The sequence below is a fragment of the Podarcis liolepis genome (genome assembly GCF_965112155.1).
Source record: "Podarcis liolepis genome assembly, chromosome: 4".
In the NCBI taxonomy this organism is placed as follows: Eukaryota; Metazoa; Chordata; class Lepidosauria; order Squamata; family Lacertidae; genus Podarcis; species Podarcis liolepis.
In genome coordinates, this window is record NC_139558.1 from 23,044,954 (window position 1) to 23,059,645 (window position 14,692).

General features: G+C 42.1%; 1 protein-coding gene across 1 annotated transcript in view; it reads right to left on the minus strand.

Moving 5' to 3' along the window:
- STK24 (serine/threonine kinase 24) overlaps positions 1 to 14,692 on the minus strand; it is a 39,431-nt gene that overhangs the window by 19,122 nt on the left and 5,617 nt on the right. Inside the window, exon 2 of the mRNA XM_083501270.1 lies at positions 12,865 to 13,095. Coding sequence (XP_083357396.1) covers positions 12,865 to 13,095 — 231 coding nt within the window. The remainder of the gene's footprint in view (positions 1 to 12,864; positions 13,096 to 14,692) is intronic.

Genomic DNA, 14,692 nt, shown 5'->3' on the forward strand with positions numbered 1-14,692 from the left:
CAGAGTAAACACCCATTTCGTAAACATATCAAACAGTATCACTTTGTATGTCAACTTAAAAATGATGTGTTTCAAGTTAAAGCAGTGAAATAAGTTTAGGTTTCATAAAAAAGCAATTAATGGATATATTTCAATTTCTCCAAAAGTTTCAGTTTTCTTCCAAAAGAGGCAAATTGTCTTGAAAATTCCAGAAATTTTACACCCATAATTATATATATACTTGAGTAGAGTAGATACATCCGTAACTATATATATACTTGAGTAGAGTAGCTTACTCTACTCAAGGATCCCTAGGGTTGCCCAAAAACTCTTCAGGGGTCCCTCAAACCAAAGATCAATAATGGTTGGCAGGTGTTCCTCAAAGGACATCTTGCCCATTATTCCAGTCTTTGTCTACAGTGGCTTAGGACCACAATACCTCAAGGATCGCCTCTTTCCATGTGAACCTACCCAGACCCTGAGATCATCTTCTGAGGCCCTTCTTCGTGTGCCCTCTCATCAAGAGGTCCGGAGGGTGGCAACACAAGAATGGTCCTTCTCTGCAGTGGCTCCCTGTCTATGGAATGCTCTCCCCAGTGAAGTTTGCCTGGCGCCTTCAATATATATTTTTAGGCACCAGGAGAAAACTTTCCTCAACATAAGGTTATTATGAAGACGCCATTTCCTCTTTCAGCAAGTCTGCTACGCGGTGGTTTTTATCCTAATCAGTATCTGTGTTAGATCTGAATTTTTTTAATATGCTGTTCTCTTATACATGCTTTTATTGTATTGTGAAATTGCTTCAACATGCTTCAACAGAAACAATTCATAAATGAAGCAAACAACAACAGCACCATTAACATTATTTTGCATTTCTACCATTTGTGGATCTGAGGCTTAGGATATTTTTTCCAGCACAGTCAAGGGTGCACAACCTCAGCAACCCTACACTTAAATACCATCCAAGCACAATTCACTGCCAGTAATCAGTTTGTTTAATATTAGCAGTTCCGTGGACTCGTGACTCATTCCCTCCAAATACAGAAGCAAACAGTTTCTTAAAGAGTCAATGGATGCAATCCAAAAAAGTCTGCAGCTCACTCAACATGCGCATAAGAGATTTTAACTTTTCTTTTTAAGGCAACTACAGTCTCGCCTCCTCAGCCATCGAAGCTGCTTCTTAAATTCCCAGAAGTTGCAAAAGCAGTTTGCAGAGAGGGGCAAGGCTGTAAAGTTTTAGAGCCAAAGAAACAGTTTGGGGGAAGCCAATATCACATGTGTTGCATTATTACAAAAAAGAAAGGACAGGTGATTCAAGCTAATTCTCCCATTATATTCAAATGGATTATGTCTGTGTCATATTCAACTCTGGTCACATCCATTTGGGACAAAAACCTGGAAGTATCCATAGAAACAAAATAAAGATTAGTAGAGGCCTAAAACTGATGGCCCATAAATAGCAGGAGGAAAAACCAATATGTTCAGTTTGGAGGAGAGAAATGGGAATTAAGACTTCTCAAAAACAAGGCTGAGCTTTTCTCCAATATGAGATGACAACATCCTGCACCCACAAAGGGCTATGACTCACATTAGGAAGAATTTTTGAACTCCAGGAGTGAAGAAGCATGGCAATCAATTGCCTGAACTTACATGAAATCTCTAGCTCAATAGAATATGTCAAAAAATACTGATTAAATGACTTGAAGCAGACTTGATCCCCAAGGCAGAAGGAGTTAGTGAGTTAGCTTCTTAAGATCGAAGTCCGGCAAAGAAGGGAATCTGTCACTGAAGTTGAAAGTGGACCGTTCTTTGCAACAGAGATGCTGTAGACCAGATCCTTGACCTATGGATGGGGAACTAAACAATGGCAGGCAAAGTCCTTCGTTTCCATTTCTGTATTAGTTCTAATAAAAGGTGTAACCTACAATGTTCTAAAGGCCTCTACAAGTAAAATGCTTGGAAGTCGTCCACTAAGAAAATGAGAATTAAGTACTTTAAGTCGCCCAAATGTTTTACTCCTGCATTCACAGACTGACCTCTGAAACCCTTTTATCTATGTTTCCTTTGATCACTATCTTCCAGTTGCTAAATCTCACTTCTCCAGGTAACACTATAAGCATTAAAAAACAAAAACACCTTTACAAATCAAGTATGCAGCATCTTCAGCAAAAACTAGGGTTGGAAGATGCTTCTTTTAAAAATTGCAGCATTAGTCTCTTGCAGCAAGAAATGCAGACAACTGGTTTACTGAAGCCTAGGTTTTTATGGGCAGGAGCAGATTTCACTAGATGAGTGAGTAAGCTGTATTTCTTCCATTCTTGCTGAGTTCCACTTAAGCAACTTGTCCAATGTTGCGAAAAAGGACTGGGAAAGATAAGAGGGAGCATAAAGCAGAAATACTCATTTGTGGTATGTCAAATCAACGTGGTATCCACTTAAGAGATGAGCCCAGACACCGAAGCTCTAGTCTTGCTTCAGATCCAAGGACCAAGAATGCATTTTAATGATTTCCTTGTGTTGACTAGATTGACTTTGCCAATTGTAGTGTACCACCTTTAACACGAAAAGGCCTGGAATCAGAAGGTGCAATCTCAGGGATTATAGGGTTTCTATAATCCTGCAAGGAAACCTTTGAGAGATGAAAATGTTGGGCTGAAGATCATTCTCAAGACAGGTTGCAGAACTGATTAGAAGCCATTGGCTTGGTGAGCATTTATAAAATGCTTCCCTCTTTTGAAGTCCCTCGTATCATGATGGATGCTACCTGCCCTTGAACTACATCCCTTTGATGGGAGAAATACTCAGCTCCAAATGTTATCTTCTAAACAACCAATTCTTACTGCAAGCTGCCCCAAAGATCCCTGCTGTCAGATAAGTTATTCTGGTTCTGCACATAGCACATTTGCCCTTTTCATTGGAAGATCCCCATCCATCCAAAATAGTAAACCACAAAGGGGGTCAGGGAGGAGAGAGAGAATCCAAAGCAGAATGCAAAGAAAGCAGAAACAATTTCACACCTGAGGACTGATGCAACTCAAACATGGGCTAAAAAAGGAGCTGAAACACAAATAGCTCTTCCTTGACATGAAACCCGATGTGAAGGTTTTTATTTATTTATATCATTTCTCTATCGCTTAAGATTAGATAGATAGATGATTGATAGATAAATGATAGGTAGATGATAGATAGAAGATAGATAAAGTGGTACTTTGGTTCCCAAACAAATCTGCTCCCGAACGCCGCAAACCCGGAAGTAAGTGTTCCGGTTTGTGAATGTTTTTCGGAAGTCAAACATCCGACGTGGCTTCTGCGGCTTCTGATTGAGTGCAGGAAGCTCCTACAGCCACTTGGAAGCCATGCCTTGGTTTTTGAATGGTTTTGAACAGACTCCCAGAACAAGTTCAAGAACTAAGGTCCCACTATAGGTAGAGATGAGATAGATATAGATAGATTGATAGACGATGGATAGATATCTTTTATGCGGTATACAAAATACTAAAGCAACAGACAGCTTAAGCAACAAATACTACAAAAACACAGAGTTGACATATAAAAATATTTTGCATTAATACAACATTACTAATAAATATAAGACAATATCAGTTCTTTTGCCTCTAGACACACCCTCCCTATCAGCTTCCTGGCTCTCACCCAGGGCTCCACCCTGGAACTCACCCAGAATCCAAACAAACTCTCAGCCCACCCACAAGTCTCACAAAGAGCAAGGTTGCTGCGGACATAACTCTAGTCTCTCGCTCTAGACTTGCTTTTTCATGGGCAAGGTGGGCAGAGCTTCCTCAGGCTGTCCAGCACAGCCATGTTCATTGAGCAGTTGGCTGCACTCTCTGTACCCAGTTGCAGGTTTGGTGAGTTTCCCAGAGGAAACTCCAAGAATGGGAAAAGGACAACACTCTTCTCTCCACTCACAGGTCTTTCTTCAGCTTCTGCCTCCCTTCTCTTCCAGCTGCTTTCTAGTATGAACTGCCACTTGGATGATATTTGCATGGTATTTGTATTGTTACTGACACATTACAGTTGGTTATGAAACCGAGTATTTGCCTAAGTATATGAACACTTGCCCAAGATCTCATCCTCCCTCTGGCTCATTTTCAGTTGTCAAAACTGTGTTACCATTCCACCTTGTCTCAGGCACATTATGTAAGCCTCTTGGACAGGTGTCCCATTTAATAATAATAATAATAATAATAATAATAATAATAATAATAATGCTTTAATATTTATATGCTGCCCATCTGACTGGGCTGCCCCAGCGACTCTGGGCGGCTTCCAACAAATTAAAACACAGTAAGACATCAAACATTAAAAACTTCCCTAAACAGGGCTGCCTTCAGATGTCTTCTAAAAGTCAGACAGTTGTTTATCTCCTTGACATCTGATGGGAGGGGGTTCTGCCCAGCAAGAAGGCCCTCTTCCTGGTTCCCTGTAGCTTCGCTTCTCGCAGTGAGGGAACTGCCAGAAGGTCCTCAGAGCTGGATCTCAGTGTCCAAGCTGAATGTTGGGGGTGAAGAGACGCTCCTTCAGGTATTCAAGGCCAAAGCCGTTTATGGCTTTAAAGGTCAACACCAACACTTTGAATTGTGCTTGGAAATGTACCCTCACACCTCCATGCCCCCTGTCCCCCAGAAACAGTATTTCTGTCTTGTCAGGATTCAATCTCAATCCATTAACCGCCATTTGGCTCCAAGTAGTCCGGGCTTTAGATCCTTTGATCTGGCAATATTTGTAAGTAGTCTTTTTATCACATCCATACGTTTAAAGTATTTTACTTACTCTGAACCCTAAAGGTTGGCAGAATGAGCAGTATATTTTCCCCTCTCCTCCACCTGAGTTTAAATAGACTTTTAAAAGAAAGCTGGCTAGCCAATAAGTTTATGGGGGGGGGGCACAAACCTTCCTTGCACAAAATAGACTAATAATTCAGGGCCATCTAGTGGTGAAATAGTATTCCTATTCTGATACAGCAGAAGCAGGTTTATTAAGTACAGTTGTACCTTGGTTTTCAAACAGCTTAGTTCTTGAACGTTTTGGCTCCCAAACGCCACAAACCTGGAAGTGAGTGTACCAATTTGAGAAATATTTTTGGAAGCTGAACATCCGATGGGCTTCCAATTGGCTGCAGGAGCTTCCTAGAGCCAATCAGAAGCCACGCTTGGGTTTTGGAAGTCAAAAGGACTTCCAGAACAGATTCTGTTTGACTTCCAGGTACAACTGTATACAGTTATAGAGTATTCTGTAGTACAGATAAAGACATTTACAGATATCGACTGGTTTTTTAAAATGCAGGCACTAAAACATGTTACAATGTGTTAACGACATGTTTACCCATGGAGATGCAAAGGTATGAAAAGCCAAACTAGTGAGCGGTTACTGAATAAGGTCAACACAGGAACAATGGAACAGCATTGATCCTGCAAACATCCCTCAATACCATACAACATTGCAAACAGAATGTACAGTGGTGCCTCGCAAGACGAAAAGAATCCGTTCTGTGATTCTCTTCGTCGAGCGGTTTTTTCGTCTTGCGAAGCAAGCCCATTGACGGATTAGTGGATTAGCGTTATTAGTGGCTTATCGGCTGATCGGATCAGCTGATAAGCAGCTTAGTGGCTTAGAAAAAGGGGGGGAGGGGAAAAAACCCACAGGAACTCGCAAGACATTTTCGTCTTGCGAAGCAAGCCCATAGGAAATTCGTTTTGCGAAGCACCTCCAAAACGGAAAACTCTTTCGTCTAGCGAGTTTTCCGTCTTGCGAGGCATTCGTCTTGCGGGGCACCACTGTACTTAGCAGTGTTCAAAATTACCCAGGCACCTTTTGCACCTGTTTTTTTTTTTTTTTTACCACTTGTGACCAAGTGAAGTGGCCTTGTCACGAGGATGGTGCCTGACATCTCCACCATCTGAGGATCATTGGATGTGGAAAAGCTTCCACACACTTACACCCCAGCCTGTAGAATTTTACCATTTGTATTTTATCTGCACAATCAGAATGAATTTCTGGAACCTAAATGCTTTTTCTGTGCAGGCTGAGCAGGAGCAATCACCAAGAAAAAGAAAAAGTCGGAATAGGCCAATAAACATGTGGACTGTCCATGGATCGAGTGACTTTTCTCCTTTAGGTTCTCAAAGCTCTTAACCTAGCTCAAAGTTGTCATCTGAACTAGCCAGATGACATTCCGGTCATTTGAATTTTAGCACCTAGCTTATATATCTGAGTTTTTAACTAAGTGGGATAGTACCTGTACATGGGATTTGTGTGACTACACTGTGTGACCCATGGAGGATGTATAGCTTGGGTTTCATAGTCTTGCTTTAAAAAGCCAAATGGTCCAGAGCTACCTACTGGGACATGATATACACTCAAATATAAAGATCGATGTTATAGAAGGAAGAGAGGATACATTCCCCGAATCAAACAACAGCAAAGGGAACCTGTACATCGACTCACCTACGTGGCAAAGGTGGCTCTTCCTACTCATCAGGCAAGGCCTCCTGACTCAACTTCCCCCAATGATGGCAAGTCACTGTTCTGATTCCAGACCTATACCTATAGTATGATGTAAATATTGGCCATCTAGGTGGTTCTAAAGATTAGCAAGTACAGAGCAGGTACTGCAGTCTTTTTCATTAGACCAACTTGTCTCTCTCATCTACTAGGTAAAAAACCCTTCGGCAGCACAAAAAGCCTGAATGCTGAGCAAGCACTGATTCCATGTCGCAAACAGCCTAGAGCAGTGATCTGAAGGCATGCAGTAAGGCAGAGCTTTTCTTCCTTTTTTAGTCCACAGCACCCTTGACCAACTAAATTCTTTCTGCAGCACCCCATAGCAGCTCAGGCGCCCAGTTATGTCACAACTTGCCTGCAGAGCTGGCAGCCTCTCACCCTCTTTTGAACACCCTTCCTTGTGGAGTGTTCCCTCAGCCTCCTCTTCCCTCTCCTTGGGAGTACTCTGGGCAGCTGCTGGTGCCTTCCCTGATCTATGAGCCCCAAAGAGAGGTGCCTCCTCACACTGCCCCACAGGGGCCTGGGACTTGTTTGTCCATTCCCAAGGACTGGCAGGCAGGCTGGCTGAGCTCCCTCACCCACTTGCTGGCTTATTCCAAGGCACCCAGCACCGCCTGGCCAGCACCAGAGGCACCATTTGCCCGGGGAGCTTGCAGGCAGGGCTGCTGCAACAAACAGCTGTGCAAGCCTTTGGGAGGCAGAGACACAAGAGGGAATCAGAGAAGAGAGGGAAGGAAGGAGGGACACAGACCAGTGTTGCTCACAGCACTCCTGACTATCATTCAATGCATTCCAGCACATCATTCAAAGCCACAGCACAACAGACATCATTCAATGCCACAGCACAACAGTTGAAAACCACTGCAATAAGGGACTGTGATTCTGCTTTTCTTCAAGAGGTTCTGCATACCAAGGCTAGACGCTTCTAAATAATGAAGCTCACCGAGTTTTCAAAATAGCATAACGCCCAAGAATGCTGCAGAACTGGCCTCAAAAGGCCTTTCATGAAGGCGTAGGAAAGAGCCAGGGAGGTGATCACAAAAAAACAGGTTTCATTGCCAGAACAACTCTGGCTTCTACTCTACTGCTCAGAAGGTATGCAATGCGAGTAGAATTTTGACAGATTAAGGTTGCTTGTGCAACACCCAACTTCCCCTGTTCTAGCCATAACACTTCTGTGCCGATCCCTGGCTTAAATCGGAGAACAGACCGTGGAGCATCCAGCATAATGCAAATTGAAATGCAAGCAATAAATGAAATGCGCATGGCATTCACATGGTGCTATGAGACAGAGCTGGTGACATTCAAGCGCTATTACCTATTATTAAGGCTGAGAACATGTTAATAAGAATAATAGTAATTTTATTATTTGTACCCCTCCCATCTGACTGGGTTACCCCAGCCACTCTGGGCAGCTTCCAGCATATACAAAAACATATACATTAAAAACTTCCCAACACTTCACATGTGATGGGAGGGCGTTCCACAGGGTGGGCGCCACTACCGAGAAAACCCTCTGCCTGGTTCCCTGTAGCTTCACTTCTTGCAACAAGAGAACCACCAAAAGGACCTCAGAGCTTCCTAAACAAAGGAATCCTTGCGGCTGCTGCATTTAACACTGCTAAGCCCTGACTACCCATGTGAAATGGAAAGGGGCACTACAAGGCAGAAGTGCATATGCTGATCTGGTACATTCTGGGTCAATGTCTGCTTTGCAGTCAACCAGCGCTTTCAGAGTCAAGCTGGGGGGGAAACGAAGAAACCATGCCTGTGTATATACAGCAAGCAGAACTATCAGCAAAAGCAAATCTCTCTCTGCAGTTCCCTGAAAGAACTCCATCAAACCTATCAGCTGGCCTTGCGGAAACTGCCCAACTTTTGTAACCCTGGCCTTGAGCAGCAACTAGGTCACCAAATCAAAAGAAAATACCAGACAGCTCTGAGGAGACTTGTGATTCCACATCCTAATAGCTGTCAACTTTTCCCATTTTTTAAGGGAAATTCCCTTATTCCGAATAGGACTCCTCGCAAGAAAAGGGAAAAGTTGACAGCTATACGTACGCCGATGCTGCAGAAGAGTCTGCCGCACAGCCCAGAACAGATACTGCCAGAACCACCACCAACCCAGACCCTCCCCACCCAAAGCTTCGCAACCCAAGACACCAATGACTCCATAGGGAAAATAAACAAATAGTGTAGAGGTCTGTAAGCCAACACTGTGTGGGTGGAGTCCTACTCAAGCAATGGGGCTGCCCCTTTCTCAAATCCTCCCTGCAGGCTCCCCGTACCTCCAATATCTGTTCTGGAGGGGGGGCCCCAACAGTTTGGAGCCGATTTCAACAATGCATGGGGGGAAAGGAGAACAGTTTGTTCCATCGCACAAGCAACATTCCATTGGATACAGTTCATAGCATAACAACCCCACTTAAGACATTCAGTCTACAGAGAGGGAGTGGCACCTGTGACAGGTAGCAGGGCCCACAGGGAAGATGTTATGAGTGTGGCTATGGAACCCGTTCGAGCCTATTGTCCACTGGCTGCAAATCATTTTGGAAACTGCAGAACTGGTCCTATATGCCTCGTCTCATGTTGATCACCTCCATGACATTCCAATGGACTTATGTATTGGGGACTCCTAATCACTTATGGGAGGATGGCCCAACGAGCAACCCCTGAGGGCCTTTTGGGGAGCCCCTCGGCAATGTTCGATGCCTCCAGCCCTTGCTCTGCCTTCTCCAAGGTGGGTGAGTGAAGTGCTGGGCTTTAAGAAGGGGGCCCCCAGAGTTTTGCCTTCCCAAAGTCAAATTAGTGCTTTCCCAGCTTTGGGAAGGAGATGAGAGGGCTAGCCATGAACATATGGGAAAATAATATCTGGGATATGACAATGTCTGAGCATCACCAGACACAGGAGGGCAGACAAATTCGAGGCATAACAAACAGACAACTTTCAAGAAATGTGGACCCCTTTCTTTAACTATGTTAATGACCAAAAATCAAGACCTTTCCTATATCAACTGCTCAATATTCTCCATGGAGGGGTTACATTAAGTACTATGTTTGAATGTTGAAAGTGTATGTAAAACAAACACCATTATATGTACTGCTGGAGAAGTGTTTAATGGTTATTGTATTTGTATTTCTTAAAAACCAATTAAAAATGTGTTTGGTTTTGTTTTTAAGGAGATTGGAGGGCTCTAGGACCCTACCAGAGCCTGGCACCTTGCTTTGGGAAGGCACAATGAGGGCTGGGGGGGACTGTCAAATTTTGGCCTTGCCAAGGCACTGTGTGGCCCCTGGGTTCCAGGTCAAAGTACTCTTGCAGCCCACTTGATGTGAAAAAATTGAGCCACCCTGATTTATGAAGGAATCTCAATTTAACACCTCCCTGCAGGTTCGGATCTGCTAAATCTGGATTAGCCGAGATTTATTAAGACCATAAACTACTAGAAGTTTGTGCTCTCACTCCTCCCACGAAGATCTATATCACAATTACTAATTGCTCTGCGGCCTCTTTCTGGAATGTTTTCAAAGAAGGGTTGTGTTTCTTTCATTTCCTTTCTAAAAATATAAAATTACACATATTTGTGTAAGCTTCCAGAAGCCATGGAATTAATGTGAAATGTAAACCTAAATGTTTAAATAAAATGCCCTTGGAGATGGGGGGGACGGGACAAAACGCAACCATGATATTGTAGTTTTTCTCTCTTTTTTTGGTCATCAAGAGTATCACTGACACTTACTCACTAGAGATATAGAAAACCAATCAAGATAATCATTTCTGATCTATAGCATATTATGCATTCTCACCAATACAGAACATACAGTGGCATGACAAATGATCATTCAGCAGATTAAAACGAAAAAAGAGGTATAAGCACAATCTATTATACTGAACTGTGAAGTGTTGTAGAAACCACTCAAACACTGCAGAGGAAGGAAAGACGATGCTAAGTCTACAGAAGTCTGTGGTTTTGTTAAATGTTTTGTTTCATCCCTCCCCCCCCCCTATTGGATTTTCCATTGAGATTTTAAGCTCTGTGTATTATTTGTAAGCCTTCTTGGTTTTGGTTTAATGAAAGATAGAATAAGAATGCAGTAAATACGGGACAAGGAAACAATTTTATTGCATTCTTTCCAATACAATACTTTTTCCAGCAAGATTTCATTTTCCTGTTTTTGAACTTGCTCGGCTTTTTAGAAGAAACACGTATTTGAGTAAAGTCTATTGGTTTTAATCACTCTATGGAAAGCTAAGGCGAAGGGATTGATAAAAACGGCCAGTTTTCTGTTGAATGCAGCTCTAATCTTCCATCATCATGGCACCCAACACATCAAACCAACTCACTATTAGATGTTCCACCATCTAAGAGCCAGCAGTAGTTTAGACAAAGTTCAAGAGCACGCCATCCAATCATATTTCCACTCTATTTTCACACTATCATTATGCTTTGAAAGACTTCGCAGGCATATTCTAGTTTCACATGCATGAAGGCCTGAGTAAATATGTCCCCAAGCTATATCATTCTGAGGCAATCATCATCAGTGACACAAAAAGAAAACCTTGCCAAAAACAGTTCCTCATTTTGGTTTGCTAGCATCAAAGAGAACCAACTTCTGTACATTCAAATGCAAATACCTGTACGTAACTCATAAAATAAATATTAAATTGGTCCCAAATGGGGTGGCCAGATTCCTAGCTCAGGTTCCATTCAGAACTCATATATGCAGCTCATGAAACAGCTGCATTAGCTGCCAATGTGAGTAAGGTGCTCACACTAGTGTTCAAAACCCTAAATAACTTAGGACCCAAATATGTGAGAGATCACGGCCTTCTTTACAGACTCTTGAAGGAATGGGTTGTTAAGATCAGTTGTTAAGATCAGCAGCGGTAGGGAAGTGTCTTGGCAGTTCCACTGTCACTACCCAGGTGAGGGCGGTTTGGGTAAGGGAATTCTCTGTGGCAGCCCCTAAATTGTGGAATTCCCTCTCCACACAGGAAATGCTGAAGATGCACTTATTTTATCTGGGCCTTTGACACCTGAAATGTATATTTTTAGAATCCACCTTACTTAAAAGTAAGAGATTCTAACTTACTTCAAACTGTTTTTACAGTTGTGTTTTGAATTGCTATAACCTGACCTGGGACCCTGGAATGAAGGGTGGGCAACAGATTTTAAATTATATTATTAATGGTGACAACTAGTATCTGCAATCTAGTTAAGACTTCCATGTTTACATATTTTCTAACTGAAATACATGAGTGGAAATCAGACTAGACTCCAGAGCCTAAAAGCTGCTTCCACGTGATTTTCTCCAATTCTCCTGTCATTACATCCCAGGCCTTCCTGGGAGTTCAAAAAGCTGAAGCTTGGGATGCCAAGGGGATACGGGGAGCTCCACTGGAGAAGCAGCTAGGCATTCTCCACTGCGCAAATGGAATTTCACTGGCCCAGTTCCCAGTGCCATGCAGGCAACTCTGGATAACATAATTTTTTGAAAAATTATAACCCCCTTTTCACCCTCTAAGTCTCAAAGTGGCTTACAACAGCAACATAGGTAAAGGTAAAGGGACCCCTGACCATTAGGTCCAGTCGTGGCCGACTCTGGGGTTGCGGCACTCATCTTGCTTTATTGGCCGAGGGAGCCGGCATACAACTTCAGGGTCATGTGGCCAGCATGACTAAGCGGCTTCTGGCGAACCAGAACAGCGCACGGAAATGCCATTTACCTTTCCGCCTATTTATCTACTTGCACATTGACGTGCTTTCGAACTGCTAGGTTGGCAGGAGCAGGGACCAAGCAACGGGAGCTCACCCCGTCGCAGGGATTCGAACTGCCGACCTTCTGATGGGCAAGTCCTAGGCTCTGTGGTTTAACCCACAGCGCCACCCATTTCAGCAACATACAGAACACCTAATTTAAATATAAATTAAAAACTCAGAAATTCAAAACCTCAGAAATTTAAACAAAACACTAGAGTAGAGGCATCAAGGATATCAAGCAATCAGTGCCCTCTCTTTGCGGGAGTTTAGCTTTGGTGTAAAAAGAAAGAGTGTTTCTGTATAATATCATACGTAACACACACACACAGCCTCCAGGATTGTTCCATTTTACCAAAAAAAAAAAAAAAAAGGTTTACTTTTATCAATATTCAACACATAAATCAATAGCACTTCAATATCTAAATAAAGAGACACTATGTAACTCTTCCAAAAAAAACCTTATGGAAAAGATAAACAATCCATTTAGTCTAGTACTCAAAACATCCTTCTTCTGCTAATTGCTATTCTGTAATTTCACAAATATATTGATTTGTAAAACGTGCATATTTTAAATAAGACAATTCAACATAAATCCTCTTACCTTTAAATAAGATCCATAGTATTTGGTAACATATGGACTGTCGCACTGACTCAGCACTGTAATCTCTTGTTGAATGTCTTCTATTTCATCTTCGGCTTCTTCAAGATCAATAATTTTTATAGCAACAACTTTCTGACTTTGATTGTCAATTCCTTTAAAAACTTCACCAAATGAACCTTTGCCGATCTTCTCCAGCTTTGTAAAGAGTTCTTCTGGATCTGCTTTCAGATTCTGCAGAAATACAGAAAAGAAAAACAACACCTTTGATTTTATGATTCTGAGTTCTTGAAGGCATGTCCACTCAGAAGTGAGACTTGCTCCCCAGTAGCATACACAGGATTATGGCGTCAAATAATTTAATTTACACTGCAGATCTCAGTTCAGTACAAATATTCTAGGTTGACAGTAAAAATACAATCATTTCAAACAAACATGGGAAGGCCTATTCTATGTTCAAACTTTTTGCAAACAAGTTTTCGAACTTCAATTTTGTAATATTCTCCTTCCTAGATACTGAGTCCCATGTGATCTACCAGCAAAAGCAGGGTCGTCCCTAAATGAAATTCCAGAACCCCAATGTCTAAATGAACCCAAAATTTCCATCGTGAAAACCAAAGTTCTATGCTAACCACAAGGTAAAGAATAGGACGATCTGCGCTTAAGAATTTGGATTTATAGAGCTGTTGCAGTTGAGGGGTTGAAAAATTAAGGTGATTTCGGCAAGTAAAATGTATGCTGGTTAAAAGTAATAGGGCAGAAAGGAGGGTGATCTTAGGAAGACAAGTGTGTTAGAAAGGCAGTAATTCCATTTTACTCATTATAATTCCATCCCCCAAGTTACTAGGGGCTGAATCTAGCTTACACTGCCAATGTATGCTGTCATACTACATAATATACATTATAGTGTATATAATGTATATACATATCCTCAATATAGTGTCCTCCAGATAATTTGGACCACAACTTCCATCAACCCCAGCTAACGTAACTTCCACCAACCCTGAATGTTGGCTATCAAGTTGAGGAAAGCTGAAACAGCCTCACATATAGGATTGTTGCTGCAGTTGTAATGCAGTGCATGTGTGCATCACGAGAACTTTGTTCCATGAATGCATGCTGTGCAGCTTCAAACAATTCCACCTTTTAATAACAGAAAAGCATAGAAATGGCTGGCATCGTTTACAAGGCACATTTAAGAAGCCCACATGTGCTTGGCCAAAACGCATGCAGAGAAACAAAGCCCCAAACACAATCTGGATCCTTCCCCTTCAAATGACTGGCTTCCATGATGCCCAAACTAACCTCAAGGTATCACAGTATGCGAGATGAGGGTTGATGCATTGAGATCAAGCAAAGGTATGTATAGCTTGTTTTTAGAGTTGACTAGTAGCAGACACCACAATTACCCTGGGCAACTGTCAAATTAACTAATTAATTTATTAGAACTCTGCCACATTGTCGAAACTACTGTCTCTGAGAAGAACTCAGTTCTTTCCTAGAAGGTCAATGGAACATTGTGCTAAATTTCATGCAAACTACTACTCAGCAGTAACAGAAACTGTTGATGAAGCATCTAGGATTAGCTTTAAAACACAAATTACATGGCCAGAGAAAAGAGAGACTGTTTTCTACCAGTTTTCCAAAAGTGTCAAATCAGAATATGACTAAAGGCATTATGATTATGATTATGAGCCAGCCATCTGACTGGGTTACCCCACCCACTCTGGGCAGCTCTCAACAAAATATTAAAAACACCCAAAAAATCAACAATTAAAAACTTCCCTGAACAAAAGTTATCTGTTTGATATGGAGGGTGTTCCACAGGGAA